This window comes from Fringilla coelebs (genome assembly GCF_963513975.1).
Source record: "Fringilla coelebs genome assembly, chromosome: 24".
Classification (NCBI taxonomy): Eukaryota; Metazoa; Chordata; class Aves; order Passeriformes; family Fringillidae; genus Fringilla; species Fringilla coelebs.
Window position 1 is genome coordinate 6,615,208 of NC_140050.1, and position 25,424 is coordinate 6,640,631.

The 25,424-nt window shown below is 65.6% G+C and overlaps 6 protein-coding genes across 9 annotated transcripts in view; 3 read left to right on the forward strand and 3 right to left on the reverse strand.

Annotated features, from left to right (window-relative positions):
- Nucleotides 1-552: 552 nt before the first annotated feature.
- On the forward strand, nucleotides 553-9,202 carry CRLF1 (cytokine receptor like factor 1; the record flags this gene model as incomplete). 2 transcript variants are annotated; one of them, XM_084221255.1, is made up of 8 exons in its annotated part: nucleotides 603-684; nucleotides 5,341-5,619; nucleotides 7,087-7,216; nucleotides 7,495-7,664; nucleotides 7,971-8,128; nucleotides 8,206-8,374; nucleotides 8,624-8,802; nucleotides 8,949-9,202. In XM_084221255.1, the coding sequence occupies 8 exons, from the start codon at nucleotides 603-605 to the stop codon at nucleotides 8,970-8,972; spliced, it is 1,191 nt and encodes a 396-aa protein (XP_084077381.1). In that variant the 3' UTR covers nucleotides 8,973-9,202. The 2 variants fall into 2 exon arrangements, with proteins under 2 accessions (XP_084077380.1, XP_084077381.1); XM_084221254.1 differs by lacking the exon at nucleotides 5,341-5,619 and having other exon boundaries at nucleotides 553-684.
- Nucleotides 9,203-9,739: 537 nt separating this feature from the next.
- Nucleotides 9,740-12,193, reverse strand: REX1BD (required for excision 1-B domain containing). The gene is made up of 5 exons (XM_084221272.1): nucleotides 12,166-12,193; nucleotides 11,451-11,533; nucleotides 10,762-10,966; nucleotides 10,587-10,675; nucleotides 9,740-10,237 (listed from the first exon to the last, which is right to left on the reverse strand). Exons 1-5 carry the CDS (start codon nucleotides 12,166-12,168, stop codon nucleotides 10,165-10,167), a joined length of 453 nt encoding a protein of 150 aa, XP_084077398.1. The 5' UTR covers nucleotides 12,169-12,193; the 3' UTR covers nucleotides 9,740-10,164.
- Nucleotides 12,194-13,110: 917 nt separating this feature from the next.
- On the reverse strand, nucleotides 13,111-14,306 carry UBA52 (ubiquitin A-52 residue ribosomal protein fusion product 1). The gene is made up of 5 exons (XM_084221274.1): nucleotides 14,181-14,306; nucleotides 13,698-13,816; nucleotides 13,531-13,617; nucleotides 13,352-13,454; nucleotides 13,111-13,251 (listed from the first exon to the last, which is right to left on the reverse strand). Exons 2-5 carry the CDS (start codon nucleotides 13,798-13,800, stop codon nucleotides 13,158-13,160), a joined length of 387 nt encoding a protein of 128 aa, XP_084077400.1. The 5' UTR covers nucleotides 13,801-13,816; nucleotides 14,181-14,306; the 3' UTR covers nucleotides 13,111-13,157.
- Nucleotides 14,307-15,426: 1,120 nt separating this feature from the next.
- KXD1 (KxDL motif containing 1) lies at nucleotides 15,427-17,670 on the reverse strand. The gene is made up of 5 exons (XM_084221271.1): nucleotides 17,553-17,670; nucleotides 17,161-17,261; nucleotides 16,912-17,064; nucleotides 16,413-16,459; nucleotides 15,427-15,849 (listed from the first exon to the last, which is right to left on the reverse strand). The coding sequence occupies exons 2-5, from the start codon at nucleotides 17,253-17,255 to the stop codon at nucleotides 15,617-15,619; spliced, it is 528 nt and encodes a 175-aa protein (XP_084077397.1). The 5' UTR covers nucleotides 17,256-17,261; nucleotides 17,553-17,670; the 3' UTR covers nucleotides 15,427-15,616.
- A 12-nt stretch (nucleotides 17,671-17,682) lies between these two features.
- FKBP8 (FKBP prolyl isomerase 8) lies at nucleotides 17,683-23,167 on the forward strand. Of its 3 annotated transcripts, none has more exons than XM_084221244.1 (9): nucleotides 17,683-17,752; nucleotides 18,253-18,549; nucleotides 18,683-18,852; nucleotides 19,088-19,176; nucleotides 19,405-19,622; nucleotides 19,696-19,868; nucleotides 19,952-20,029; nucleotides 21,858-21,995; nucleotides 22,415-23,167. In XM_084221244.1, exons 2-9 carry the CDS (start codon nucleotides 18,267-18,269, stop codon nucleotides 22,499-22,501), a joined length of 1,236 nt encoding a protein of 411 aa, XP_084077370.1. In that variant the 5' UTR covers nucleotides 17,683-17,752; nucleotides 18,253-18,266; the 3' UTR covers nucleotides 22,502-23,167. The 3 variants fall into 3 exon arrangements, with proteins under 3 accessions (XP_084077370.1, XP_084077369.1, XP_084077368.1); XM_084221243.1 differs by lacking the exon at nucleotides 17,683-17,752 and adding an exon at nucleotides 17,921-17,951; XM_084221242.1 differs by lacking the exon at nucleotides 17,683-17,752 and adding an exon at nucleotides 17,941-18,057.
- A 783-nt stretch (nucleotides 23,168-23,950) lies between these two features.
- ELL (elongation factor for RNA polymerase II) overlaps nucleotides 23,951-25,424 on the forward strand; it is a 53,245-nt gene continuing 51,771 nt past the window's right edge. The window contains exon 1 of the mRNA XM_084221238.1: nucleotides 23,951-24,133. Within this exon, the coding sequence (XP_084077364.1) occupies nucleotides 23,999-24,133 (135 nt within the window). The 5' untranslated portion in view covers nucleotides 23,951-23,998. The remainder of the gene's footprint in view (nucleotides 24,134-25,424) is intronic.

The following is a 25,424-nucleotide window of genomic DNA, read 5'->3' on the forward strand; positions in this document are numbered from 1 at the left end:
GGAGCCACTTGGGGTGTTTTTTCCACTTCTTTGGGGTTTTGAGGAGGAAAGCCCAGAGATGATGGATTCGATAGAAAACATCGGGATTTATGGGATGATATTCCTGTTTTCCACCCAAAAATAAGTAAGAACAGGGGTTTGGATCTCAAAGGCGCTCGGAGCGCGGGGAAGCCGCGGCGGGGGGGCCCGTTCGGCGGCGAGAGCGGCCCCGGGGGCGCGGGAGGGTCCGCGCGTGAGTCACCCGTGGGCCGGCGGCCCCGGAGCGGCTCTTACTCACCTACCGGGGGGGTCGGGGGGAGCGGGACACCGGCCCCGGGGAGGGCGGGGGGGGGTCCAGCATCCCGCGGCGGCAGCGGGCACCGGGCGGGGGCCAGTCCCGGGGCCGGTCCCTGGCTCTGTCCCGCGGCCGGTACCGGAGCGGGGCGATATGGGGGGGGTGGCGGGGCCGGTGGCTTTCTGCCCCCCCGGGGGCGGTCCCGGGGCGGGGCCAGGGCGGCAGTTGGGGCTTTGGTAACCGGGGGTTGCTCAGACTTGCTCGGGACTTCCCCGGACGTGCCGGTGCGCTCCGCCGCCCCGGGCACCGACGGGCACCGGAGCAGGCCATGCCGCCGCCGCCGCTGCTCCCGATGCTCCCGCTGCTGCTCCTGCTCTGCCCGCGCCTGCCCCGCGCCGACCCGCTCTCCTGTGAGTACCGGCAGCACCGGGCGGCTCCCGCAAGGTGGGCGCGGGGCGGGCGAGGGTCCCGTCGGGGCCACGCGGGCGCTGTGCGGAGCCCCCCGGGGCTCTCCCGTCCGGCTCCGGCCCCGGCGTGCGGAGCCCCCCGAGGTTCCCCCGCTCCTTTCCGCGTGTCCCGTTCCCCTCCACCGGTGCCGGGATGCGGAGCCCCGCGGGGCTTTCCGCTCCTCTCGGTGTGCCGCGTCCCCCCCGGCCCCGGGATGCGGAGCGGTCCCGGGCGCGGCGGGGGCACCGCCGGGCGCACCTCGGGGCTGCGCTTCGCCTGCTGCGGAGGAGGACGGGGACCCCCCCGCGAAGGGCAGCCGGGACCCCCCATCCCCTCCCGACAGGCAGCCGGGATCCCCCATCCCCGTCCCCGCAGCCCAGGCGGGACCCCCCCGCCCCTTCCCCGCAGAGAACAATAGAGGAACCTTTTTTGTGCTGCCCCCCATCCCCGAGAGTAGCGAGGAGAGCCCCCCTCCCCCGGAGCAGCGAGCGCTCCCTCTCCCCACGGAGCACGGGGACCCCGAGAAGGGCCGGTCCCCCCTTGTCCCCCCTCCCCGCCGTCCAGCCCCCCCTCCCGCAGAACAATGCGGCTCCATTCCCCACCCAGGACAATGGAAACCCCCGGCCTCCGCCCGGAGAACAATAGCGAGCCCCTTCCCCACGCGACCCCCTCGCACCCCGGGGAGCCATCGCCCCCCTCTGCCCCCCCAAAGCCCCTGAGACCCCCCCTCCTCCTGCCGAGAACAACGGGGTCCCTCCTTCCCCCCGGAGAGCCGCCCCCCCATCCCAGAGAACAATGAATCCCCTTTTCCCACCCAGAACAGCAAGGATCTCCCTCCCCGCCCCACGGAAAAGAACGACCCCCCCAAAAAACATCCCCCTGGGGGCCCCGCAGTGATGCCCAATTTGGGGGCCCCACCCGGCGCTGGCAGGTCCGGGAGGTGCCACCTGTGGGCTGAGCCGTGGAGCGGCCTCGGCCCCGCGGGAATCGGGGTCCCCCCGGCCGTGGGGGGACACACGGCGGAGGGATCCCCCCTTCCTCACAGAGCCTTAAACCCGACGGACCCCCCGGTCCCGGCCGCCGCCCCGCTGCCCCCGCTGCGGCCCGAGGCAGGGCAGGGCGAGGTCCCGCTCCCCGCTCCCCGCTCCCCGCTCCCCGCAGCAGGAAGTTTGGCTTCCTCCCTATGATGGGAATTTCTCAAGGCGATGGATGTTCTCCGCTCCGACGCGCGAACGGGACCCGCCAGAAACGGCACCGCTCGCCCGGCAGCTCCCGCGCCCCCTCCCCGGCCACGCCGCGGGGTCCCGGCCGCGGACCCCTGACCCAACCCCGTCCTGAGCGGGGGAGCCCCGCGGGCGTTAATTGGGGCAGGAACCGCTGGAGCAGCAGGGTGGGGAGGAGGAACGCTCCAAAAATCCCTTCAGCGAGAGCGGCCACCCCCGGGGGCTCTCGGTGCCCACCCCGGTGCCCACCCCGGTGCCCACGGCGGTGCCGATCCCACTGGGAACCGCGCGGGGCCAGGGCGGGACCCTCGGTGGGGCTGAGCCCGCACCTTTCTCCTCCCGACCAGCCCGGTTCCCTCCCGGACCCCCATTTCCCCCCTCCCCACGGGGGTCCGGGGCAGCGCTGGCCCCTCGACGTGCGGCGCTGGCGAAGGCGAAGCCAAATCTCCTTTTAGAGAGCGAAAGTTTCCCCTCGGTGCAGCTCGGCCGCGCTGGAATGCCTGGGCTTTTTATAAATCCCTCCTCGAGCCCAGGGATGGGCACGAGAAATGCCAGCCGGGGATGAGAAGGGGGAAAAAAAGACTGGAGAGAAGAGTAGAAAAGAGGGATAAAGTATTTTTGGGTACCGTGTCTGCCCGCAAACCTCGCTGCTCGAGTTTTAGAAGAGCTCAAACTACACATATATATTTAATTTTATTTTTCCTGTGGAATTCAGAGCTTCCCAAATTCCCTTTTGTTCTTCAGGGCAATTATTTCTATTTTCCTTTAACCCCCTGCACAGCTCAATAAATCTTTTTTAACTGCGTGATCTCTGACACTTATCGGAGCTTTTTTTTTTTTTTTCCTCCCCCCCTTTTCTTTGCCAACCCCTTAAAACTCCGATATAAAAACTAAAATGAAATCCGGCCCTTCGGAAGAAAAGCATAAACGTTCCCGACACCTTGGAAATGTGGTTTTACTTTATAGCATTACTTAGCACCTGATCAGCTTTTTTTTTTTTGCAATAGAGAAGCCATAAAACCCCCGAGCAGGTATTTTCGTTGCAACTTGCACATTCCACAGCCTGCCTGCGTCTCTCCGGCCCTTTCCTCTCCGATCGGAAAACTTCACACTTTTCCCTTTTAAAACACATGTTCGGCGCTGCGGCCGTGCTGAGGGGGGAAAACAATTCCAGGGGGAAAAAAATATAATATATATATGTATATAATTGGCCCCTCCAGAGGCTCCTGCTTGGAGGAGGGGAAAAAAAACCAAAATCCAGGGGAAAAAAAATACAGAGAGAGAAAATTGGCCCCTCCAGAGGGTCCTGCTCGGAGGATGGGAAACGTGTCTGTTTTACGGTGCTGGTGTGAGTTTCTGGGGCTGTTTAGATTAAGATTTAGGAGAATCGGGGCTCGGAGTGCCGGGTTTGTTATCGGCAGAGCCGCAGCAGCTCCGGGCTCGGCTCGTGGCGGGGTCGGAGCGGGGTGGGCTCCTTGGCAGAGAGGGGGGATGAGATTTCCAGAGGCCTGGCCGGCCTTGGGAAGGGTTTGTTCCTGGGGGTGGGATGGATCCGTCACCATCCACGGATGCTGGGGGTCTCCCGGAGCACCCAGCACCATCCCGTGCGGGTTTGGGGTGCCTGGTACCAATCCGGGGGTACCGCGGGGTGCCTGGCACCGATATTTGGGGTACCCCAGGCGGTTTTTCCCCGCTGGATCGTCTTCCTCCCCCCCTCAGCAGCATCCCCCAAGCACGGCGGCAATTCCTAATTAAGTCTCGCCGGCGTGAGGAGGATTTCGGAGCGCTAATTGCGGAGGGGGGAGGCGGGAGCAGGGACCCCTCCCGGGGATCATCTCAGCCCGGCGTGCGCGGATTTCGGGATCGCCGGGTGCGAGCCGGGGCGGGCGGCGGGCGCTGAAAGCCGATCGGGGCCGGGAGGTCGGAGGGGCGGGGAGGTCGCGGCACTTTCCGGGAGGTAATTTGGGAATATTAGCCCGGCGCGTGCGGATGGAGCCGATAAGGGCTGACGGACACGGAACAGCCCGCAGCGGGGCCGGGGCAGCCGCGCCGGGGCAGCCGAGGGGTCCCGGGATGAACCGCGATGGGATTTGGGAGGGGTCCCGCGATGGGATTTGGGAGGGGTCCCGGGATGAACCGCGATGGGATTTGGGAGGGGTCCCGCGATGGGATTTCCCCCCGCGGAGGGGTTCTCCCAGTTGGGGGACCCTCGGGGGCTCGGGGGGAGAACGGGGGGATTGGGGAGGGTCCCGCGATGGGATTTCCCCGGCGGAGGGGCTCTCCCAGCTGTGGGACCCTCGGGGTGTCGGGGGAAGAGCGGGGGGATTGGGGAGGGGTCCCGCGATGGGATTTGGGAGGGGTCCCGAGATGGGATTTGGGAGGGTCCCGCGATGGGATTTGGGAGGGTCCCGCCATGGGATTTCCCCCCTCGGAGGGGCTCTCCCAGCTGTGAGACCCTCGGGGTGTCGAGGGGAGAGCGCTGGGATTTGGGAGCACATGGTGAGGATGAGGCGGGGGCTCTCGGGAAGCGCTTCCCAGCCCCGGGCGAGGCGATCCAGGGGGAAATGCCGGACCTTGGCAGTGTTGGAAAAAAAGGGGGAGGGGGAAATCCCCTCGAATTTTCTTTTTTTGAAATCTTTTTGTCGGGGAAAAACTTCCGAAGGTGCAACCCAGCCCTAGCCCGGGGGAAAATAAAGATAAAAAGTGGATATGAAAAAGTATTTTTAAAGTTCTAAAATAGATGCAGAAATAAAAATAGATAGTAAATGTGTTTAGATATAAAATATATGTAGATATAAAAGTATGTGTAAAGCTTATTTAAATAGATAAAACATAGGTGTGTATTGAGATACAGAATAGATACAAAAACTATTTAAAGAGATATAAAAGATATAAAATGTCTTTAGGTATAAAATGGATATAAAATGTGTAGAAGTAAAGAATAGATATGAAACACATTTAAACCAATGTAAAATAGAAACCAGTGTCTTTAAATGGATGTAAAATGGAAACCAGTGTGTTAAATTGATATAAAATAGATATGTGATGATTTAAATCTATATAAAATAGATATGTGATTTAAATCAGTATAGGCTTGTGATGATTTACATCGATGTAAAATAGCTAAACAATGTATTTAAATTAACCTAAAACACATATGATGATTTAAATTGACATAGACGCGATGATTTAAATTGCTGCAAAATAGCAAAACAACGTACTTGAACAGATATAAAACGCATTTAAATGAACACAGAAGAGACACCAAGGCGTTTAAATCAATGTTAACCGGATAAACAGACGCAAAATGTACTGAAACAGCTCTCAGCTCACCAGCTCCACACCAAACCCTCCCTAACCGATTTCCCCCCCTGCTCTCTGTCTCTCCGGCTGCAGACCCCGCCGTGATTTCCCCCCAAGACCCCACCCTGCTGATCGGCTCCTCGCTGGTGGCCACGTGCACGGTCAGCCCGGACTTTCCGCTGAAAGCCGAGGACCTGTACTGGACGCTGAACGGGCGGCGCCTCCCGGCCGCCTCCTACGCCGCCCTGGGCCCCTCCACGCTCAGCGTGGCCCTCGCCCGCCTCAACGGCTCCCGGCAGCAGTCAGGGGACAACCTGGTGTGTCACAGCAGAGACGGCGGCATCCTGGCCGGCTCCTGCCTTTATGTTGGATGTACGTGGGTGCTGCGCGCCGTGCCGGGGTCTGCGGCTCCGGGCTGGGGCTGGGCACTGTGCTGGGGTCTGGTCACTCTGTGTCAGGGTTTGGTCACTCTGTGTCAGGGTTTGGTCACTCTGTGTCAGGGGCTGGTCACTGTGTGTGTCAGGGTTTGGTCACTGTACTGGGGTCTGGTCACTCTGTGCCAGGGTCTGGTCACTCTGTACTGGGGTCTGGTCACTCTTTGCTGGGGTCTGGTCACTCTGTGTCAGGGTTTGGTCACTCTGCAGTGGGGTCTGGTCACTGTACTGGGGTCTGGTCACTCTGTGTCACTCTATACGGGGGGCTGGTCACTCTGTGTCAGGGTCTGGTCACTCTGTGCTGGGGTCTGGTCACTCTGTGTCAGGGTTTTGTCACTCTGCAGTGGGGTGTGGTCACTGTGCTGGGGTCTGGTCACTCTATACTGGGGGCTGGTCACTCTGTGCTGGGGTCTGGTCACTCTGTGGCAGGGTCTGGTCACTCTGAACTGGGGTCTGGTCACTCTGTGGCAGGGTTTGGTCACTCTGTGTCAGGGTCTGGTCACTCTGTGCTGGGGTCTGGTCACTCTGCAGTGGGGTGTGGTCACTGTGCTGGGGTCTGGTCACTGTACTGGGGTCTGGTCACTCTATACTGGGGGCTGGTCACTCTGTGTCAGGGTCTGGTCACTCTGAACTGGGGTCTGGTCACTCTGTGGCAGGGTTTGGTCACTCTGTGTCAGGGTTTGGTCACTGTGCTGGGGTCTGGTCACTCTGTGTCAGGGTCTGGTCACTGTGCTGGGGTCTGGTCACTCTGTACTGGGGTCTGGCCTCTCTGTACCAGGGTCTGGTCACTCTGTGGCAGGGTTTGGTCACTCTGTACCAGGGTCTGGTCACTCTGAACTGGGGTCTGGTCACTGTGTGTCAGGGTCTGGTCACTCTGTGCTGGGGTCTGGCCTCTCTGTACCATGGTCTGGTCATTGTGCTGCAGTCCAGCCACTCTGTGCCAGGTCCAGCTCTGTGCCAGGTCCAGCTCTGTGCCAGGGTCCAGCCACTCTGTATCAGGGTCTGGCCAGTCCCGGGATGTGCCTCCCCCACGGGAGAGAACCCGGGGATCCCCAGGGAGGAATCAGCCTCCTGGTTCTCACCAAAGCGTGCCAGGAGCTGCTCTGGTGGAGCCCTGACCCGCAGGCAGCTCAGAGGCTGTTTCGGCAAAGCCTCGGTTAAAACGCGCTTGTCCGAACCAATAATCGTAAGATTTTATCTCGGGCTATTTTAAGGACGATGCTCCGTCCCAGGAACGTGGAATCGGAACGGGGAATGCAGCTTGGGTTTGTTCCTTGGGTCGCTACATTCCCGGGAATACAGAGGCTCAGCTGGGAACGCAGCTCGGATTTGGGGTTTGTGTCTCCGTGGCTGGAAAAAAAAACAGCTCTGGAACCTCTTGTTCTTTGGGTTTTGTCTCTCCCAGTACCCCCAGAAAAACCAGTCAACATCACTTGCTGGTCCAAAAACATGAAGGATCTGACCTGCAAGTGGGCACCAGGGACAGAAGGGGAGACGTTCCTGCACACCAACTACACCCTCAAGTACAAGCGCAGGTGGGTGCTGGCCTTCACCCCCGTTATTGTTAAACACTTGGGAGTGGGATTTAATGGGAAACAGGGAAGGGGCAGCTCGATGCCTCCTGCTTGGGATGGGTTTCCTCATGGAGCTGGGGAGGGTGAGGAGAAGCTGCTGTGGTTGAGTTGGGAATCACTGAGCGAACCACGGGGCCGGTCCCCCAAATCTGGCAGCCTGGAAAAGCCAAAAAGTGACCCAGGGAGGATCCCAGGGATGGGGGAGCGGCGCCAGCACCTCATCCATCACCTGCCCGCAGGTGGTACGGCCAGGACAACACCTGCCAGGAATACCACACGGCCGGAACCTACTCCTGCCACATCCCCAAGGACCTGGCCCTCTTCACGCCCTACGAGATCTGGGTGGAGGCGTCCAACCGCCTGGGGGTGGCCGTGTCCGACGTGGTCATGCTGGACATCCTCGACGTGGGTGAGCCCCGCCACCGCCGCCGTGTCACGGCCGTGCCGGTGCCGGTGTCACGGCCGTGCCGGTGCCGGTGTCACCGCCGTGCCTGTGCCGGTGTCACCGCCGTGCCTGTGCCGGTGGTGACCTCGCGGGGAGCGGCCGCGCTGGGCCGGGGCGGGGGCAGCAGGAAATGGGCGATATGTGAGCAGAATTGCTCCTAATCGAATTAGGCTGTTTGCTCCGAGTCGCTTCTACATCCGCGGCTCCTTAACCCTCGCGGCCCCGCGGCGCTGCCCCGCTGTCCCCGCCAGCCCTGCCCTGTCCCCGCAGTCACCACGGACCCGCCGTCGGACGTGCACGTCAGCAGGGTGGGCGACCTGGAGGACCAGCTGAGCGTGCGCTGGAGCTCCCCGCCGGCCCTCAAGGATTTCCTCTTCCAAGCCAAGTACCAGATCCAATACCGGGTGGAGGACAGCTCCGAGTGGAAGGTGGGTGGGCACGGCCGGCGCCGGGGGACAGCGGGGGTGGCCGAGGGTCCCGGTGTCGCCATCTCCTCCCTCTGCAGGTGGTGGATGACGTGGGCAACCAGACCTCCTGCCGCCTGGCCGGCCTGCGCCCCGGCACCGTCTACTTCGTCCAGGTGCGCTGTAACCCCTTCAGCATCTACGGCTCCAAGAAAGCCGGGATCTGGAGCGACTGGAGCAACCCCACGGCCGCCTCCACCCCACGCAGCGGTGAGTGCGGCCGGCAGCGCTCGGCTCCGCGCTCCCCTCCCCGCGCCCCGGGGGATGCGCGGGGGCCCTGCCCCGCTCCGTGCCCGGCACCTGGATTTCTTGCAAAGGAGCCAATTTGGAGCTCGGCTTTCCCAGCTGGGAGCCAAAACCTGCTCGGGTTCCTCGCCTCATTCACGGCACGGCGGTGATGGGGGGGTCGAGGCGTGCCCCCCCCCACCCCGTGTGCCACTGACCCCCTTGTCCCCGCAGAGCGAGTGGCGGGGGGCTGCGACCCCAAAGGGGGGGAGCAGAACACGACCCTGCGGCGGGAGCTGAAGCAGTTTTTCGGGTGGGTGAAGAAACACGCCTACGGCTGCTCCAACCTCGGCATCAAACTCTACGACCAGTGGCGCGTGTGGCTGCAGAAATCGCACAAAACACGCAACCAGGTAGGTAAGGAGCCTTTCGCACTTCTTCTCCCCGGCTGGGTGGGGACGGGGAGGGGGGGGGGGGACGCGGGGTGACCCCCCACCCCAGGGATGCTGGGGGGTGACGCCGACCCCGGGGCGACGCGGGGCTCTGCTCCTCTCCGCAGGTTCTTCCCGGCGATAAGTTGTAGCCCGCGGGGGACCGAGCGCCGGCAGGAAAGGACGGGGCGCCCGGCGCCCACCCGGGACCGCCCGCGCCCGCCCCGGCCCCGCCGCGGGGGAGCCGGGAGGCGGCCGGGGCGCAGCGCGGCCCCGCAGCCCTGGGGGATGGGGTGGGGTGAGGTTGGGGGGCCGGGCTGGCCCAGCCCCGGGGGCTCTGTGGGACCGCGGCCCTGCGGCAGCGAGGGGACCCCCCAGCCTCGCCCGGCCGGGGGAGGCACGGAGGCTTGGCTCCGCCGGCCCGAGCAGCCTCTGGGATGAAAGAGGCGGCGGAGGCTTCCCGGGTGACCCCACCCTTGCCGCAGTTCCCCTCCCGGGAAGCGATTTTGGCCTTTTTCTCGCCAGGGTCCCACGTGCGAGTGCACGGAGGGGTCCGTCCCCAGGGAGCCACGCGGGCTGATTGGAGGCTGCTGGGGTTTGCCCAGTGCCTGCTCCAGTTTTGATTCAAACCAGCCTTATTTTGGTTCCATTTCAGTCAATTAGGAACAGATTTAAGCTTAATGCCAATAAACCTCTGAAACCCCACCGGGGTCTGCGTCAGCGGAGCGGCAGCGCTGCGCGGGGACGGGGATGCAGCGGGCAGCCAAGTGGGGCCCGTGGCCCTTGTCACCCCATCCCGGGGCTCCCAGGGGACCGAGCCAAGGTGGAGGGGGTGGCACTGGGGCAGCAGGGCCCACACCAACCCCAGAGATCACACCACTCAGGCCAGCTCCACGGGGACAGGTTTATTTGGGGTGACCATAGAAAAAGCGCGTGTGGAGCACCGCAGCTGCAGCGGGGCTGGGGGCACAGCCGCTCTCCACGATGTGGTTTGGGGGGGCTGCTGCCCTCCAGCTGGCAGCAGGGACAGTGCCCAGCTCGATGGAGGCCTGGCACGGCAGCCCCTTGGCACTGCAGGGTGCGATTCGCCTTTGGCACAGCGCCGGCACAGCCGGGGAGGGGAACCAGCCCCACGCCAGACCCCTCTGCTGAGGGGTACTCAGGATTTAGGGGGACCCCTCTTGTCCCAGAGGGAGCTTCTCCACCCCTTCCAGCCTGAGCTGCAGAAAAGGGGCCCAGAGGACAATGCCCACCTTGCCAAGGTGCACCGGGAGCGGGTGGGGGATGAGCGGGGCCCCCGTTGCAGCAGGCCGGCCCCTCCAGCCGTTCCCACGGGGACACCCATCACTCAACTTCTTCCGAATCGTACTTAAGGTCCTGGAGAATTTCGCTGATTGCCTCAATGGTTTTAATTAGCCTACGAGAGCGGATGGAAACTATAAATAAAGCCCATATGGAGCATATTATGTGGGCCGCCTCGCCTTCCCCGCGCTGTTTATGAAACACTCAGCCCGGGGAGGCCGAGGGGACGCGGCCACGCAGCGCCGCCAGACCCCGAAGGCACCATCTGGGCCCCCCTGGGCCGGAGGGAGGGCGGGGAAAGGCGGGGAAGGGGCTCCTGGCCTGGACTCCAGGATCCCTTCCAGCTCAGGACGCTCCTGCGGGCTGGGGAGGGGGTGCCATCCCAAAACAGGGGCAGAAGGGGGTGCCAGGGGGGATTCTGTCATCCCAAAATGAGGGGGGACAGCAGCGGGGCCACCACCTACTTGTGCTTGAGCTCCTGCACCTCCTGCTGATGGGCGTCCACCTCGGGCTGGTCCTGTGCCTGCTGCCGGGCCAGCTGCAGCTGTGCCGTCTGCGGGGGGACACCGTGGGAGCTGAGACCCCCCAAAGCAGCCCGGGCACCGCCCCAGGGACACCCCAAAACAGCCCAGCACCCACCAGCTGCAGCTTCTCCTGCTCCCTCTCCTGGAGCCGGCCCAGGTGCTGCGCCAGGTCGGGGCGGCCGAGCTCGTCCCGCAGGCGCCCGGCGATGGCCAGCACCTCCCGGGAGATGCCGCTGAAGGCCACGGTGACCTCGTGCACCAGCTGCCGGTACCGCGGGAAGTCATAGTGGGGGGCACTGCTCAGGTAGGCCCGGTGGCCCCTGCGGACAGGTCAGGGGGGAGAAGCCACCGTCACCACCCCGGGGTGCCCATCCTGGAGCTGAGCCCCCTTTGCCCCAGGCAGCACCAGCGCGGTTTTCCTGCCTGTTCCTGCCTGGATTTGGCAGCGTGACCAGGCAGCCTCACCCCTCACACAGGGCAGGGTTGGAAACTGCTTTTTTGGGGGGGAAAGTTGGGGGTTTGGGTTTTTTCATCCTTAGCACTCTCAGCCCTGCATCCCAGGAAGTCCATCATCTGCTGGATGCTAAAATAGGATTCAGGTGTCCAGCGCAGAGTCCCGCTGCCAGCTGGAGCTCATCAGCCATCCCCATGGCCCCGTCCCAACAGGATGCAAAATAATCGGGACGGGGGATCCGGTTCCCTCTTGGGGGTGCCCCACGTGCCCTCGCCCGCCCCGGTGGCAGCCGCCCCCCGGGGGCCCGTCCCCGCGGCGGTGCCGGTGCCGGTGCCGGTGCCGGTACTCACTCCTCGAAGAGCCGGTACGTCTCGACCCGCTCGCTCTGCAGCGCCCGCAGCCGCTGCAGCAGCTCCCGCACGGCCTCGCCCGTCTGCGGGACAGAAGGGGACGGGGCGCTGGGGGACGCGGCGGCACCGGTGACCCGGTAACGGGCCCCGGGCAGAGGCGGTACCGCCCGGGGGGATCACCCCAGTGCTGGGGCAACCGGTTCTGGGGGTGCCAGGGGGGTTCCGGCCGCGGGGTTCGAGCTGAGCCCAGCACCGGCACCGGGAGCCCCCCGGCGTTGCGCACACAACACAGACGGGCACCGGCACCGTTCATATCCCCCTGCCCACCCACCGCGCCTCCGGCCACTCGTGCACGAACCGGACTGACACCGGGACCCCCCGGACACGTGCCCGCGATACCGACGGGCACCGGGACCCCTCTCTGTGTCCGCCCGGAGCGGCACCGGGACCCCCGGCCGTGCTCACACAACCCAGACGGGCACCGGGACCTGCCCGGCCCCGGGATGCCCCCACCCCGCTGCGAACGCACCGGGAGCCCCCCGGCCACGTGTGCACGGACCGGCACCGGGATTCCCCCGGTTCACAGACGGGCACCGGGACCCCCCCTCCACCAACCCCCCGTGACCCCGCGCGCACGGACCCGCTCGGTCCCGGCACGCCCCTCCCGTCCCCCGGGGGCCGCTCCCGTTCCCGTCCCGCTCCCGGTGCCGCTCACCATGGCCCGGCCCGGCCGCACGGCGCAGGCCCGGGGCCCGCGGGGCGGAGCGCGGCGCCGCCGCCACCTGCAGGCACCGACCGGCAGCGCCGCCAGCCCCGGTGCCCTGCCCCGCGCCCCCGGTGTGGTCCGTGCGGCTGTGTGTGCCGTGAGCGCACGGCCGGGGGTCCCGGTGGATGGGTAGGGGGATGCAGTGGGGGCTCCGTGAACGGGGGGTCCCGGTGCCCTGAACATACAGCCGGGGGTCCCGGTGCGTTTGCCGCCGAACGGGGAGGGCCCAGGAGGGAGCGGGTGCCATGCTGGGGGTCCCGGCAGGTGGGCAGGGGGCTCAGTGTCCATCCAGACCCTGGGGTGGGCAGGGGGCTCGGTGTCCATCCACACCCTGGGGGTGGGCAGGAGGGCCTGGTGTCCATCCAGAGGCTGCAGAAGTGACCAGAGGACTCCCAGTGCATGAGCACGTAGGGGGTCCTGGTGACAGTCACCCCCCATGGGTGGGGGGTCCCAGTGCATGAACGGGGGGGGTTTGTGTGTGGTCCCAGTGTGTGTACACAGCCGGGGGTCCCATGGGTGGGCAGGGGGTCCCATGGGTGGGCAGGGGGGTCCCAGTGCATGAACTGGGGGTTTGTGTGTGATCCCAGTGTGTGCACACAGCCGGGGGTCCTATGGGTGGGCAGGGGGCTCCCAGTGCATGAACGGGGGGTTTGTGTGTGGTCTCAGTGTGTGCACACAGCCGGGGGTCCCATGGGTGGGCAGGGGGATCCCATGGGTGGGCAGGGGGGTCCCATGGGTGAGCAGGGGCTCCCAGTGCTGCAGGCACTGCCCACCAGCACCCACCACCTCCATCCCCCCCCCGTTCCCCCCACCCTCCTATGCTGCTCCAGCACCGCCCCCATATTTCCTGAAAAACCACAATCTGGGTAAAAAAAAACACCAAAAAACGGGGGCTGAGCGTTGCAATACTTTATTGGCCGGCGCAGGCAGGGCTGGAGGCTCTACTTGACCTTCTTCTTGGGGCGCAGGTTGTTGGTGTGCCCGCACTTCTTCTTGCGGCAGTTGACGGCGCGGGGGTGCAGGCGGGCGTAGCACCTGGGGGGGACAGGTCAGCAGAGCCCCCTGTGCCTGGGGAGGGGGCGAGGGGACACGGGGAGGGGGCGAGGGGACACGGGGAGGGGGCGAGGGGACGTACTTGCGGCAGATCATCTTGTCACAGTTGTACTTCTGGGCCAGCTGGCGCAGGGAGGGCTCGATGATTCCCCCTCGCAGGCGCAGCACCAGGTGCAGGGTGGACTCTGCCAGGAGAGATCGGTGTCACGGCGGGCACCCCAAAAACGCCCCCCCAAAAACCCCCCCGGGTCCGGGGAGCACCTTTCTGGATGTTGTAGTCGGCCAGGGTGCGGCCATCCTCCAGCTGCTTCCCCGCGAAGATCAGGCGCTGCTGGTCGGGGGGGATCCCTGCGGGACACAATCACGGCGGTGGTGGGGACACCGGGGCACCCCCGGGGCCACCCCGCCACTCCGGGCGCCGCCAGTACCTTCCTTGTCCTGGATCTTGGCTTTCACGTTCTCGATGGTGTCATTGGGCTCCACCTCGAGGGTGATGGTTTTGCCCGTGAGGGTCTTCACGAAGATCTGCATCTTGGCACCGTTTCACCTGCGGCAGCGCCGGCCGCGTCACGCCGGGCCGGCCCCGTTGTCACCGTGTCCCGCCCCCGACAGGGCCCCGCCGCTCCCCGGCCCCTCAAACCCTCTCAAAGCCCCGTTCCCGAGCACCCCTCCCGGGATCCAGCCCCGCCCTCCCGGGATCCAGCCCCATCCCGCGTTTCGGGGCCCTCCCGCGGGATCCAATCCCGTCCCCGGGGACCCAGGGCCCCTCCCGGGGTTCCAGCTCCCCCCTCCGGGATCCAGCCCCCGTTCCCCGGGTCCCAAGCCCCCCTCCCGGGATGCAGCGGCCCCTCCCGGGCTGCAGGGCCCCCGCCCCAGGCCCCGGGCCCGCTCCGGTCCCGCACGGCGCGCACCCGCGGCCTCGCTGCTGAGGGAAAGGGAGGCGGGGCCGGAACCGCGGCTGCGTCACTGCCGGCGGGGACACCGGTACCGCCCCGCGACAGCTGCGTCATTTCCGGTGGGGACACCGGTACCACCCCGCGACAGCTCCGTCATTTCCGGTGGGGACACCGGTACCGCCCCGCGACAGCACCGTCATTTCCGGCGGGGACACCGGTACCGCCCCGAGGCAGCTCCGGTACCGCCCCGCGACCGCCCCGGTACCGCCCCGCGACAGCTGCGTCACAGCCGGCGGGGACACCGGCACCGCCCCGCGACAGCCCCGTCACTGTTCTATCACTGCCGGGGTGACACCGGCCCCGCGGGACAGGGCACGGGAGCGTCTGCACGGACCTGGGACCGGACCAAACCCGATCACACGGCCCAGGACCGACCCCCTGCCCACAGCCCCGCGGACCGAGCCCCCCACCCCCGAAACTGCCCCTGGGACGGGCCCTACACCGACCCTATTGCCCCTGGGACCGGCCCCCAAACCCGAAACTGCCCCTAGGACTGACCCCCCCCCCCCAAACCTGACAGTGACCCCACAGCCCACGGGACCGGACCCAAACTGACCCCACAGCCCCTGGGATTGGCCCCACGGCCACAGGACTGGACCCACACTGACCCCACAGCCCCTGGGATCAGCCCCCCAAACCTGCCACTGCCCCTGGGACTGACCCCACAGCCCCTGGGATCGGCCCCACGGCCACAGGACCGGACCCACAACCCCAGAGTGCCAGGACCGGGGCCACACTGACCCCACGGAGCCCAGTCCGGCCCCACAGCCCCGGAACCATTCCCACGGGGGGTGCCACAACGGCAGGATCAGCCCCAGCAGCCAGTCCTCCACTCCTCCACTCCCCTCTCGCCCCCTCGGGACCCCAAAACCGAGCAGTTCCTCCGTCACACTGCAATGCTGGTGGAAAAGAAAGATCTGGAGAGCTCCTGCTCCTGGGGAGCTGCCAGTGGAGCCACCAGCAGCGCCGTGGGAGTGTGAGAAGCAAAGGGAAAGGCAGCTCTGGTGGAGAGCTCAGCCAGCACGGGTCCATCAGCAGCAGGGACAGACCCCTGGTGGGCACACAGAGCCTCAGGGACAGCATTTCTTACAAAACACAAAAAGAAAAGCCCCAAAAACGGCTTTTCTGCGCCAAAAAATCTGCAGGGAGGGTGAGGTCTAGCCGCCGTCCTGAGGGCAGGAAGGAGGGAGGAGGACAAGAGGCATTTCCAACCCAGGATTTACTGATTCCCCCTGAAGCCAGCGTGGCAGAAGGAGCAGCACCTTCCTCCCAGCCTTGGCTTCCCCTCTTCCCAGAGAGAGAGAGGAAAAAAAAAACAACCAACCCCAAAAAAACCCCCAAAAAGAGCGACAGCCAGGTATAAACACAGCCTAGAAAGTTCTGCAGGGCTCCTAGTCCAGGTGGGCCGTGTCCTCGTCTGTGAGACTCTGTCCGTTCACGGCCGGGCCCTCCAAGTGGCCTTGGGACAAATCCTCGAAGTCCTGGCTGGTGGTGGGGGAGATGAGGTCGGGGCTGCTGTCACAGGACTCGGTGCTCTGCTCCGAGGTAGCGATGGTGGTGGTGGTGCTCTTGGGGACGGGGTCGAAGTCCTCGTCGTCCTCCAGGATGGGGGACTCGTGGATGTCTGGGAGGGAGGAGGAGGGAGGTTGGTGCTGGGGGAGCGGTGGTTCCCTCATTTTAAATGGGTTTTTAAGAAATCCAGCGAATAAATTGGGGGTTGGTTGTGATTCTTGTGAGTTTCAGCCATCCCCACCCCGCCACTCTGGGATCCAGCCCCTTCTTTCAAGGATTTAAGGAGTTTTTTGGGTTTTTTAGGGAAGCAGCCACGGGCCAGCACGTGGACTTGTGGTTCCTGAGGGATGTCTTTAGGAACAGAGGCTCTTCCCACGGGAGGAAAACTGAGTGTGGAGCGTGCCAGGACAAGGGGAATGGCTTCCCACTGCCAGAGGGCAGGGATGGATGGGGAATTGGGAAGGAATGGGAAGGAATTCCTGGCTGGGAGGGTGGGCAGGCCCTGGCACAGGGTGCCCAGAGCAGCTGTGGCTGCCCCTGGATCCCTGGCAGTGCCCAAGGCCGGGCTGGAGCAGCCTAGGACAGTCCCTGCCAGGGCAGGGGTGGCACCAGGTGGGCTTTAAGGTCCCTCCAGCCCAAACCATTCCATGTATCCGCGTGTCAGGAATCACTCACTGCTGAAAGCCTCCGGGTACTGCTTTGCCAACTTCCCTTTGAGCGTCCTGGGGAGGAGAGAGCAATCCCAGTCCGTGGGGAGCTCAGGGAGCCGGGGCTGAGCTGCCCCCCAGCTCCCTGGGCAACGCAAACAAATCCCAAAGCTGAGGGACTCCCGCCCCAAACCCCCAGAACGCCCCATCCCACCCTCCCCAGCACACGGGGGTGTTCCTGAACCCCACTTTTTGTGTTTTGCCACCACCCCGAGCAGCTCCCACGGCAGCATCCCACACCCAGAGCAGGATCACGAACCCCAAACCTCCAACCTCCATCACATATTCTCCCTTCCCCAACAGATCTTCCTTCTCACAGCCCCCCAAACTCGGACCTGTGCCCGCTGTAACGCGCCCCCCGCCCCTCCCGGCCCGTTCCCGCCCCTCCCAGCCCGTTCCCAGCCCGTTCCCGGCCCGTTCCCGCCCCTCCCAGCCCGTTCCCAGCCCGTTCCCGGCCCGTTCCCCACCGGATCCTCCGGAAGATGCTGTCCAGGTCCTTCTTCATCTCCACCAGGGTGCGGGTGTGGTGCAGGAAGCGCTCGCTCATCTGCTGCATGCGCACGCTGGACAGGTTGTTGAAGTTGAGCAGCATCTCGTTGGTCTTCTCAAACCGATCCAACCTGCGCCGGGGAGGCACACGGAGCTCGGTTAAGATCCCGGCAGGCTCCCGGTGCCGGTACCGGGTTTCCCACCGGCCGCTCCCCCGCGGGACTCACATGTTTTTCTGGGCCAGGATGATGGCGTTGACGTCCTCGGCGTTGACCATGCCCAGCACCCTCCCGCAGAACACCTGCGAGGCCGTGGGCTCCATCGTGACCTGCGGGACCGCGGCGGCGGCTCAGCCGGGGGACCGGAGCCGCCCGTGCCGGTAACGGAGACCCTCCCCTTCCCCTCCGTCATACCGGCACCCTGCCGTGCACCCAGTACCGGGTACCCCGCCGCCGTGCCCCCTCCCGGAGCGGCCCCACACGCCGGTAACGGGGGGTCCCCTGGCCGCCCGCCGCCCCCCGGCCCCGGTAGAGCCGCCAGCCCCGGGTTCCCTCGGGGACACGGCGGCCTGGGCCTCCAGTGGTGTCCCCGGGGCCTCCCACGAACAATGTCCGCGTACCTGCGGGAGCCCGTCCCGCCGCTTCACATGACGGGAGCGGGAGCGGTACCGGGGGCGGCACCGGCGGCCGCTCCGCGCCGCTTCCGGGTGTGCAGTCACGTGGGGCGCGACCCCGCCGCGTCACCGCGCAGAGCCGGAAGTCCCGGAGACCGGCCTGGCGAGAGGGTCGCGACCCCTGCGGGCATCACGGAGCCTCTCCGGTACCGGTGCCGAGGCCCCGGCCCCGCTGTTTGCCGTGCCAGGGCGCTCTCGCTGGTGGCGGCCCCTTTAAGGCGTCGGGGGGCACCGCGGGCGCGCGGCTGACGAGCGTGCTCCCCGCCCAATGGCGTCGCGCGGTGGGCGGGGACGGACCAATAGGAGCAGGGGGGCGGGGCCTGCGCCCGCGCGTTTGCGGGCCAGGTGGGAGCGGCGGGGGGCGCGCGGCGGTCACGTGGGGCGGGCGGGGGGCGCGGGGCCGCCCCCCCCACGGTACCGGCCCGGGGCCGCGACCCCCCCGATCCCACCGGTCAGACACCCCCCCCCCCCGCCATCCCGCCGAGCCCCCGCCCCCGCCAGGCCCCATCCTTCCCCGGCGCTCCGGACTCTCCGCTGTCCCGTTGCGCATCGCCCGCTCCCGGAGGGTCCCGGTGGTCTCCGGGCCGGCGGGAGCGTCTGTGCCGGTAAGAGCAGGTCCCATCCCTGCCCTCTCTCCCCGCTCCAGGTTGCTCCGCCGCCATGGCGTCCAGCGGGGAGGAACCGGGGAGCGGCTCCCCGGGCCGGGCGGGCACCGGCACCGAGGCGGCGGCGGCGGACGCGGCTCAGCTGGACACGGCGGAGGATTTCGAGGTGCTGGAAGAGGAAGGGGAGGAGGATGAGGATGACCTGAGCGAGCTGCCCCCGCTGGAGGACGTGGGCCGGCCGCCGGCCCCGCCGCGGAAGGACGCGCAGCCCCCGGAGCGGGGAGTGGCGGACGCGGCCGGGGACCCCGGGGACCCCGAGGAGTGGCTCGATGTTTTGGGTGAGAGCTGAGGCTGCTCCGTTCCGGGGCCTCTCGGGCTTCCCCGGGGCTCCAGGTGCCACCAAGGGTGGGGGCAGTCGGGCTTTTCCCTCCCCAGCGGGTCCCGACGTGCCCCCGGTTTTTCCGTGCCCAGGGAATGGTTTGCTCAAGAAGAAGACGCTGGTGCCGGGCCAGGGTGTGGAGAGCCGTCCCCAAAAGGGACAGGACGTGACAATCCGCCTGAAGGCCACGCTGGAGGATGGCACCGTGGTGGAAGAGGACCCTGCCCTCACCTTCACGCTGGGGGACTGCGATGTCCTGCAGGTGAGCACGGGCTGGACGCTCACCTGGGAGCAGGACCTCACCTCAGGGGCCGCAGGGAGGGCTGGGGTCGGTGACATCCCCTTTGTGGATCACAGTGGCCCCTCTGCCTTGCTTGTGCTCCCTCCCCACGATGTTGGCTGAGTTAGAGGGGGTTTGGAGCCAGCTGCTCTTGTGGAAGGTGTTGGAGGTTGGAACTGGAGAACCTTCACAGTCCCTGCCGTGTTGTCCCCTGCAGGCTCTGGACCTGTGCGTGCAGCTCCTGGAGATGGGCGAGACGGCTTTGATCGTGTCAGACGCCAAGTACTGCTACGGAGCTCAGGGCAGGTGAGCTGGCAGCCCCTCACCTGCAGCAGGGTGGTCCCACACAGGGCTGGGGAAGCTGTCCCCTGCTCACCTGGTGACAGCCCAGCTGTCCAACCTCTGCTGGCCACGAGCAGCGTGTCCTGCCTCGAGTGGCAGCGCCCACATCATCAGGGATTCCTGAGCTTGGATTTCACGGTGCCAAGCCCAGCAGCACCCCAGAGGTGACAGCGGTGTCCTGGCTTTGTGCAGGAGCCCTGACGTGCCCCCCAATGTGTCCCTCTGGCTGGAGGTGGAGCTGCTGGCGGCTCGGGACGCGCCGGACCTGGAGCTGCTCAGCGGCAAGGAGAAGATCCGGCTGGCCAACCGCAAACGGGAGCGCGGCAACTTCTTCTACCAGCAGGCAGATTACGTGCTGGCCATCAACTCCTACGACATCGCCCTCAGGATTGTGGGCTCCAGCTCCAAAGGTACCTGTCCCCACCCAGAGAGGGTCGCCGGGGCTCCTGGCCCTGCTGTGACCTGGCCTCGGCGGGTGCGCAGTGGATTTCAGCCCGGACGAGGAGGCCGAGCTGCTGGACGTGAAGGTGAAGTGTCTCAACAACCTGGCGGCCTCGCAGCTGAAGTTGGACCATTTCAAGGCAGCTCTCAAGTCCTGTAACCTCGTGCTGGAGCACCAGCCTGGGAACATCAAGGCTCTCTTCAGGAAGGGGAAGGTGAGGAGGGGTCCCTTCTCTGCGGCGTGGCAGGGGGTGAGGGACAGAGCTCAGCTCTGCTCCGTCCCTGTGTCACCCTGCAGGTGCTGGCTCAGCAGGGAGAGTACAGAGAGGCCATTCCCATCCTGAAGGCAGCCTTGAAGCTGGAGCCTTCAAACAAGGTAGGCTGGAGGTGTGTGCTGCCCGTGGTCCCCCTAGGCTGGGGGTCTCCTGCATGCTGCTTCTTCTCTCTTGTCATGTCCCTACAAACCTCAGCGTTGCTCCTGGGGGGCTGAGACTCCCTGGAGCTGTCCCCAGCTCCGTGAGGGGGGGCTGGGAATAGCCCCCAGAGGCTGGGGAATGATGCACCACGTGGAGTGGGGCTGGGCTGGTCTCCAGCCTTATCTCCTGGTTGTGAGGTTCCCTGGTGACCTTTGGTCCTGATGGTGACAGGACTCCCTGCCAGCCCATCTCCGTGCCGTGGGGAGGGTCCAGGCTGCTCCAGGTTCCCCAGGTGGCTGGGGCAGTTTGTGCTGTGGTTGGGGGAAGTGGAGCAGAGCTGAGTCCCCACAAACTCGCCGAGCAGCCCCGAGAGTGAATCACCGGGTGCTGGGAGCAGCCAGACCTCGGTCCAGCGCCCGGGCAGGGCGAGCTCTGGGTCAGGAATTTCCTGTCAGTTAATGATCAGCTGCAGGACTGGAGCCTCGGGAGAAATCAAAAACCAGTGCCAGGAAATGACCCCAGCAGGAGCGAGGCTGGGAGGAGACAGGGAGGTGTTGCCTGCACAGGGTCGTCCTGGGGGTCTTGGCTCTCCAGATGGGCTTTAAACCTTGTCTGGATCTGGTGTGTCCATTTCTTTCCCATGAGGGTTTCACCAGACCATCAGGATCTGTGTCATGATCCGGTCCCTGAAGGTCACGGGGGAGATGTGACACAAGCAGGTGCTTGGTGCCCCCACAGCACCTTCAGAGGTGGTTTGACCCCCCTTGGAAGGGTGAGCAGGACCCCAGACCCTTTCTTTCCCATCAAGGTCAGGGTGGAGAGGGAGCAGCCCTGGGAGCCGTTCCCCTGGCACGTCCCTGGGCAGGGCGGCTGCTCCCCAGTAGTTCCGATGGAGCTTTTAATTGGAGAGGGCTGGAAAATCCAAATGCCCGGCAGTGACGTGTCCAGTGAAACCACAAGAACAGCAAATTACTGCCCTCCCCAGCTGCTGCCCGGGCTCCTGGGGGAGCGGTGGTGCCTCTCCAGTCGCGGCGTGGGTGACTCAGGGGCCGCGGCCACCGGTGCTGCAAACGCTCCAGAAATGCTGGGCTCCACCTGCCTCCCGCCAGGCTGGCACACACCTCCCTTCCCTGACCCCTTGGGATGCTCAGGGCTGCCTGACACTGATGTGACAGCCCCAGAGAGCTCCAGGCAGGAGTGTTCTGTTCTCCAGACATCCAGATTTTCGTGTTGGAGGCAGATTTCCCCGGCTGGCAGAGCTGGCGCTCTCGGGATGTGTCCCCCAGCAGAGGGCACAGCGTGGCTGTGCCACCAGGGTCACCACAATGTCCTGCTGCCACCCTGCCCTGCTCAGCTCCCTGGTGCTTCCTGCTGGTTTTGGGGAGCCTGTGAGCCCCACGCAGGGCAGGTGTGGACACGCTGTGGGTCTTGCTGCAATCCCACTTTACACCAGGCTGAGTTTCCCAGCCTGCTTCCAGACAAAGTGGGAGAGCTGGTGCACATCTGTCCTCAAGGCAGACACTTTCCTGTCTCGATTAAAGGATAAAATCCCTTCCCTGGTGTCTGCCATCAGCCCTGGGCTCTGCTCCCTGCTGCCAAAAAGGACAGAGGAGCATTAGACCCACAGAGTGCCCCATGGTGTGGGGACGTGGGGCAGGATGAGGCCTCATCACCCCCTCAGCTGTTCCTGCACGTCCCAGGGGTGGTGGAACGTGCTGTGGGTGACAGGTCCCCTCCCTGGCAGGCAGGGATGGTGCAGGGCTGATAACAGCACGCTGTCCTCCCCAGACCATCCACGCTGAGCTCTCCAAGCTGGTGAAGAAGCACGCGGACCAGAGGAACGTGGAGACGGAGATGTACAGGAAGATGCTCGGGAATCCCAGCGCCGCCAGCACCCCCAGGAAGTGCAAAGACAAACTGCCCTGGGTAAGGCCTCTGGGGGGGTGGCTGAGCCGGTGGGGACCCTCAGGGGGTGTGTCAGTGTCCCCCAGGTCCCCCAGGAGGGACACAGCCCTGCTCCCGAGCGCGATGTGGTCGGGCTGTGTCAGGACAGCGATCCCGCTGGGAGCAGGGGACCGTGCTCCGGGAGCCGTGCCCAGAACACATCCCAGATAACAGCCTGTGCCCTGGCAGCGTCCTGGCTGTGGATCCCAGCCATGCCAGCTGCAGCCTCTGGACTTTGCTCCCAGCTCCCGTCGGGAAGCGCTGTCAGCTGGCGGCACACGCTGTCCCGCACGGCGCTGCCTTTTTGGGATGCCCTGTCCAGCAGGGCAGGGCAGGCAGGGTGGCACGTGTCCCCTGCCACGGGCACAGCCCCTGACGTCCCCGTGCTCTGCTCCCCGCAGTCCATCCCCTGGAAGTGGCTCTTCGGCGCCACGGCCATCGCGCTCGGCGGCGTGGCCTTGTCCGTGGTCATCGCTGCCAGGAACTGAGGGTGGCACCGGGGCGGCCCCTGGGCACAGGACCGGTGCCAGGTCCTGGCTGTGCCTGCCGAGGGGCTGCCCCGAGGCTGTGCCACCCCTCCCCGCGGGCTCGCAGCTCCACGGATGCTTTCTCTGCCAGAGGTGCCGGATCTCTCTCCCGACGTTCCCCACATCCCTCCTGGCACGGGCGGGCGCAGCCGTGGGCAGGGGGCTGCTGGCAGAGCAGGGACCCCCGGGCAGCCCCCAGCCCTGAGGGTGTCACAGGCACCGGTACGTCCTGGCCTGCCCATCCCGCTGCCAGGCACGCAGAAGGAAGCTGTGGGAAGCAATGTGGATGTGCCCAGGGGCAGATGCAGCGACATTCCCTGATTCCTGGGGGCTGCCAGGGGCTCAGCCCTCCCGGAGGTACCTGCCGCCCTCCTCTGCACATCCCTGGAGCGTGCAATGTCCAAAGGAAGCCAAAGAAACCCGCGGTGGGAGGGATGGAGGAGGGGAGCGCTGCAGACCCCCTGTCCAGGCTGTCTTCCCGTGGGTCCAAGCCCCTCGGGGGTCCTTCCCTGCCCTGCAGCCTCCCCGGCGCCTGCCCAGCCTCAGCTCTGCTCGTGGGGGGGTTGTAGCACTGTCCTCGCACCCCAAACTGACTGTGAACTTCCCAAATAAAGGACAATTCCTTCACCTTCCAGCCTGTTTATTGCCACGTGGGGGGACACACAGGGTCTGCACGGGGAGCAATGCTCAGAGGGGAGCTGGGACGCTGAAATCAGTCCTGGAACCTTCCGGCCCTACCTGGGGGTCAGGGGGTCCGTGCTGGGGTGCTCATGACTGGGGAGGTCTGCGGGGTTGGGGGGTTCATGTCGGGGGGATTCACACCTGGGGGGGTACAGGGGGTGCCCACCATGGAGTGTCATGGGGGGCTCATGCCCAGGGGATCCAGAAGGTTCATGCCCGGGGGGCTCCCACCTGGGGGTCCAGAGGGTTCATGCCCGGGGGGCTCCCACCTAAGGGTCCAGAGGGTTCATGCCCGGGGGGCTCCCACCTGGGGGTCCAGAGGGTTCATGCCCGGGGGGCTCCCACCTAAGGGTCCAGAGGGTTCATGCCCGGGGGGCTCATGTCTGGGGAACTGATGCCAAGGGTTTGCCAAGGGTTAAAAGCCCGGGGTGGGTCAGGGGGTTCGTTCCCGAGGGTTCACACCGGGGGTTCCCCCACCCTCCGCCCCCTCCCCACGCTCCCGCAGCGCTCCCCGGCTGCACCAGACCACCCTCCCCAGCATGCCCCGCGCCCTTATTTACATATCCCCGCCTTCCCCTCCCCACGGCCCAATCCGACGCGGCGCCCGGCATCACCCAGCCAATCGGCGCGCCCGCTGCCCACCTCCTCGCCCCAGCAACAGGCGCCCGGCGTGGGCGTGGCCGGCGGAGCTGCGCATCATGAATAATTCATAAGGAGGGGCGTGGCGGTGGCGGTCGGCCCCGGCGGCCCAGGCGCGGAGGGGGAGACGGTCCCAAGATGGCGGCGCTGCAGGCGGAGCGCGGGTACGGGCTGTCCTGCGGCCGCCTCGGCCGCGGCACCCGCGTCTCCGTCTTCCACGTCAAGCTCACGGAGAGCGCCCTACGCGCCTTCGAGAGCTACCAGGCCTGTAAGGTACGGGGCTGGCGGGCGTGGGGCGGCGGGCACGGCCCCGCCGAGGGCGAGCGGGCGGCCGCCACGAGGCCCCCGGACGGAGCCCTGCGGGCGGCAGCGGCGGGGATGTGAGGGGAGGTGAGAGGGGAGAGCTCCTCGTGAAGGGGGTCTGTGGCTGGGCCGGGGGGACTCGCTGGTGGGGGGCTGAGGGGGTGCGGAGGCTCCCGCCCCCCCCCTCCCCCCCCGCCCGTCCGTGAGTGACCGGGGAACCGGGAATGGGGGGGGCGATCCTGGTGCCAGGTGCCTGCGGGACACCGGAGAGGAGCCGCGGTGCCCCTCCCGGTAACGCCCCGGAGCACCCCGGTGCGTTCCTCATCCCCGGTAGTGTTTGCGGGGTCCCTCTGTGCCCCCCGGTGAGTGACCGGGGAGGGGTCGCGATCCTCCGCCGAGTGCCCGGGGGGCACCGGGAGGTGTCGGTGCTTCCCCTTCCCCGCCCCGGTGATTGCTTGGGGGGACCCCCGTGCGCCACCGCCCCGGTGGGTGAGCGGGGACCCCCGGTGTGCCCCCCGCTCCCCGGCTGGGTGGCAGGGGCCCCGCGGTCCCGGTGCGGGGGTGTCCCCCGGTGCCCCCCCCGGGAGGTGACGAGAAGCTGCCGTCAGCCCCCGTGAGTGTCTGGGGAGGGGGGCGAAGGGACGTCGGTGCCCCCCCCGTTTCCCCGGTGAACGTGACGTGGGTTTCCAGAGCCCGGGGGGGGCGGCGGGTCCATCCCCGGTGCTGCCATCCCGGGCTCGGGGGGTCCCTCCATCGCTGTCCCCTCCCCGGGACCGCCGGTTGTTCACATCCCCCGCCGGCTCGGTGCTCCCCTCCCGGGAGTGGGGGGGAGGCACGTTCAGACTGTATTTTGAAATTTCCAGATTGTCTTTTCCGTGCCGTTTCCTTGAAATGCATCCAGAGCGCTTATTAGTCATGTAAATAGAGAATAATGGCAGAGCTCGGCAGCTGGTGTTGGGATGGACCGGAGAGGGGTTCAAAACTGTCATTTTTTTAGTGTAATTTTATTTTTATTTTATTTTTTCTTTCCGCCTCTGATCCTGCGACGAGCATTTCTGTCTCCTCACCTTGCTGGGGGAAGCTGGGAGCCTAAACCCGTTTGTCATTAGGAGCGTCCTGCCTGCCAGCTTCTGTAGGATAAACCATATGTTGTCACAACACTATTTTTAATTTAGGGTGTTGGTTACATCACATCACTGAATTGGGCAATCTCTGTATGAGGACGAAGGTAATGACTGTACCAGGATTTATCAACTTATAT

What these genes read in the sequence shown, in the direction of transcription:
- REX1BD (XM_084221272.1), bottom strand. An exon ending in ACGTACCGGCTCTTCGAGGA is followed by an intron (nt 10,967 to 11,450) that starts GTGAGTACCGGC and finishes ACCTGTCCGCAG; the next exon opens with GGGCCACCGGGCCTACCTGA. An exon ending in AGCAGGAGAAGCTGCAGCTG is followed by an intron (nt 10,676 to 10,761) that starts GTGGGTGCTGGG and finishes GTCCCCCCGCAG; the next exon opens with ACGGCACAGCTGCAGCTGGC.
- UBA52 (XM_084221274.1), bottom strand. Translation starts at nt 13,800, where the DNA reads ATGCAGATCTTCGTGAAGACCCTCACGGGCAAAACCATCACCCTCGAG. An exon ending in CGACTACAACATCCAGAAAG is followed by an intron (nt 13,455 to 13,530) that starts GTGCTCCCCGGA and finishes CTCTCCTGGCAG; the next exon opens with AGTCCACCCTGCACCTGGTG. An exon ending in GACAAGATGATCTGCCGCAA is followed by an intron (nt 13,252 to 13,351) that starts GTACGTCCCCTC and finishes TGTCCCCCCCAG; the next exon opens with GTGCTACGCCCGCCTGCACC.
- KXD1 (XM_084221271.1), bottom strand. Translation starts at nt 17,255, where the DNA reads ATGGAGCCCACGGCCTCGCAGGTGTTCTGCGGGAGGGTGCTGGGCATG. An exon ending in ATCCTGGCCCAGAAAAACAT is followed by an intron (nt 17,065 to 17,160) that starts GTGAGTCCCGCG and finishes TCCCCGGCGCAG; the next exon opens with GTTGGATCGGTTTGAGAAGA. An exon ending in GTACCCGGAGGCTTTCAGCA is followed by an intron (nt 15,850 to 16,412) that starts GTGAGTGATTCC and finishes CCTCCCTCCCAG; the next exon opens with ACATCCACGAGTCCCCCATC.
- FKBP8 (XM_084221244.1), top strand. Translation starts at nt 18,267, where the DNA reads ATGGCGTCCAGCGGGGAGGAACCGGGGAGCGGCTCCCCGGGCCGGGCG. An exon ending in AGCTGGAGCCTTCAAACAAG is followed by an intron (nt 20,030 to 21,857) that starts GTAGGCTGGAGG and finishes TGTCCTCCCCAG; the next exon opens with ACCATCCACGCTGAGCTCTC. An exon ending in GCAAAGACAAACTGCCCTGG is followed by an intron (nt 21,996 to 22,414) that starts GTAAGGCCTCTG and finishes TGCTCCCCGCAG; the next exon opens with TCCATCCCCTGGAAGTGGCT.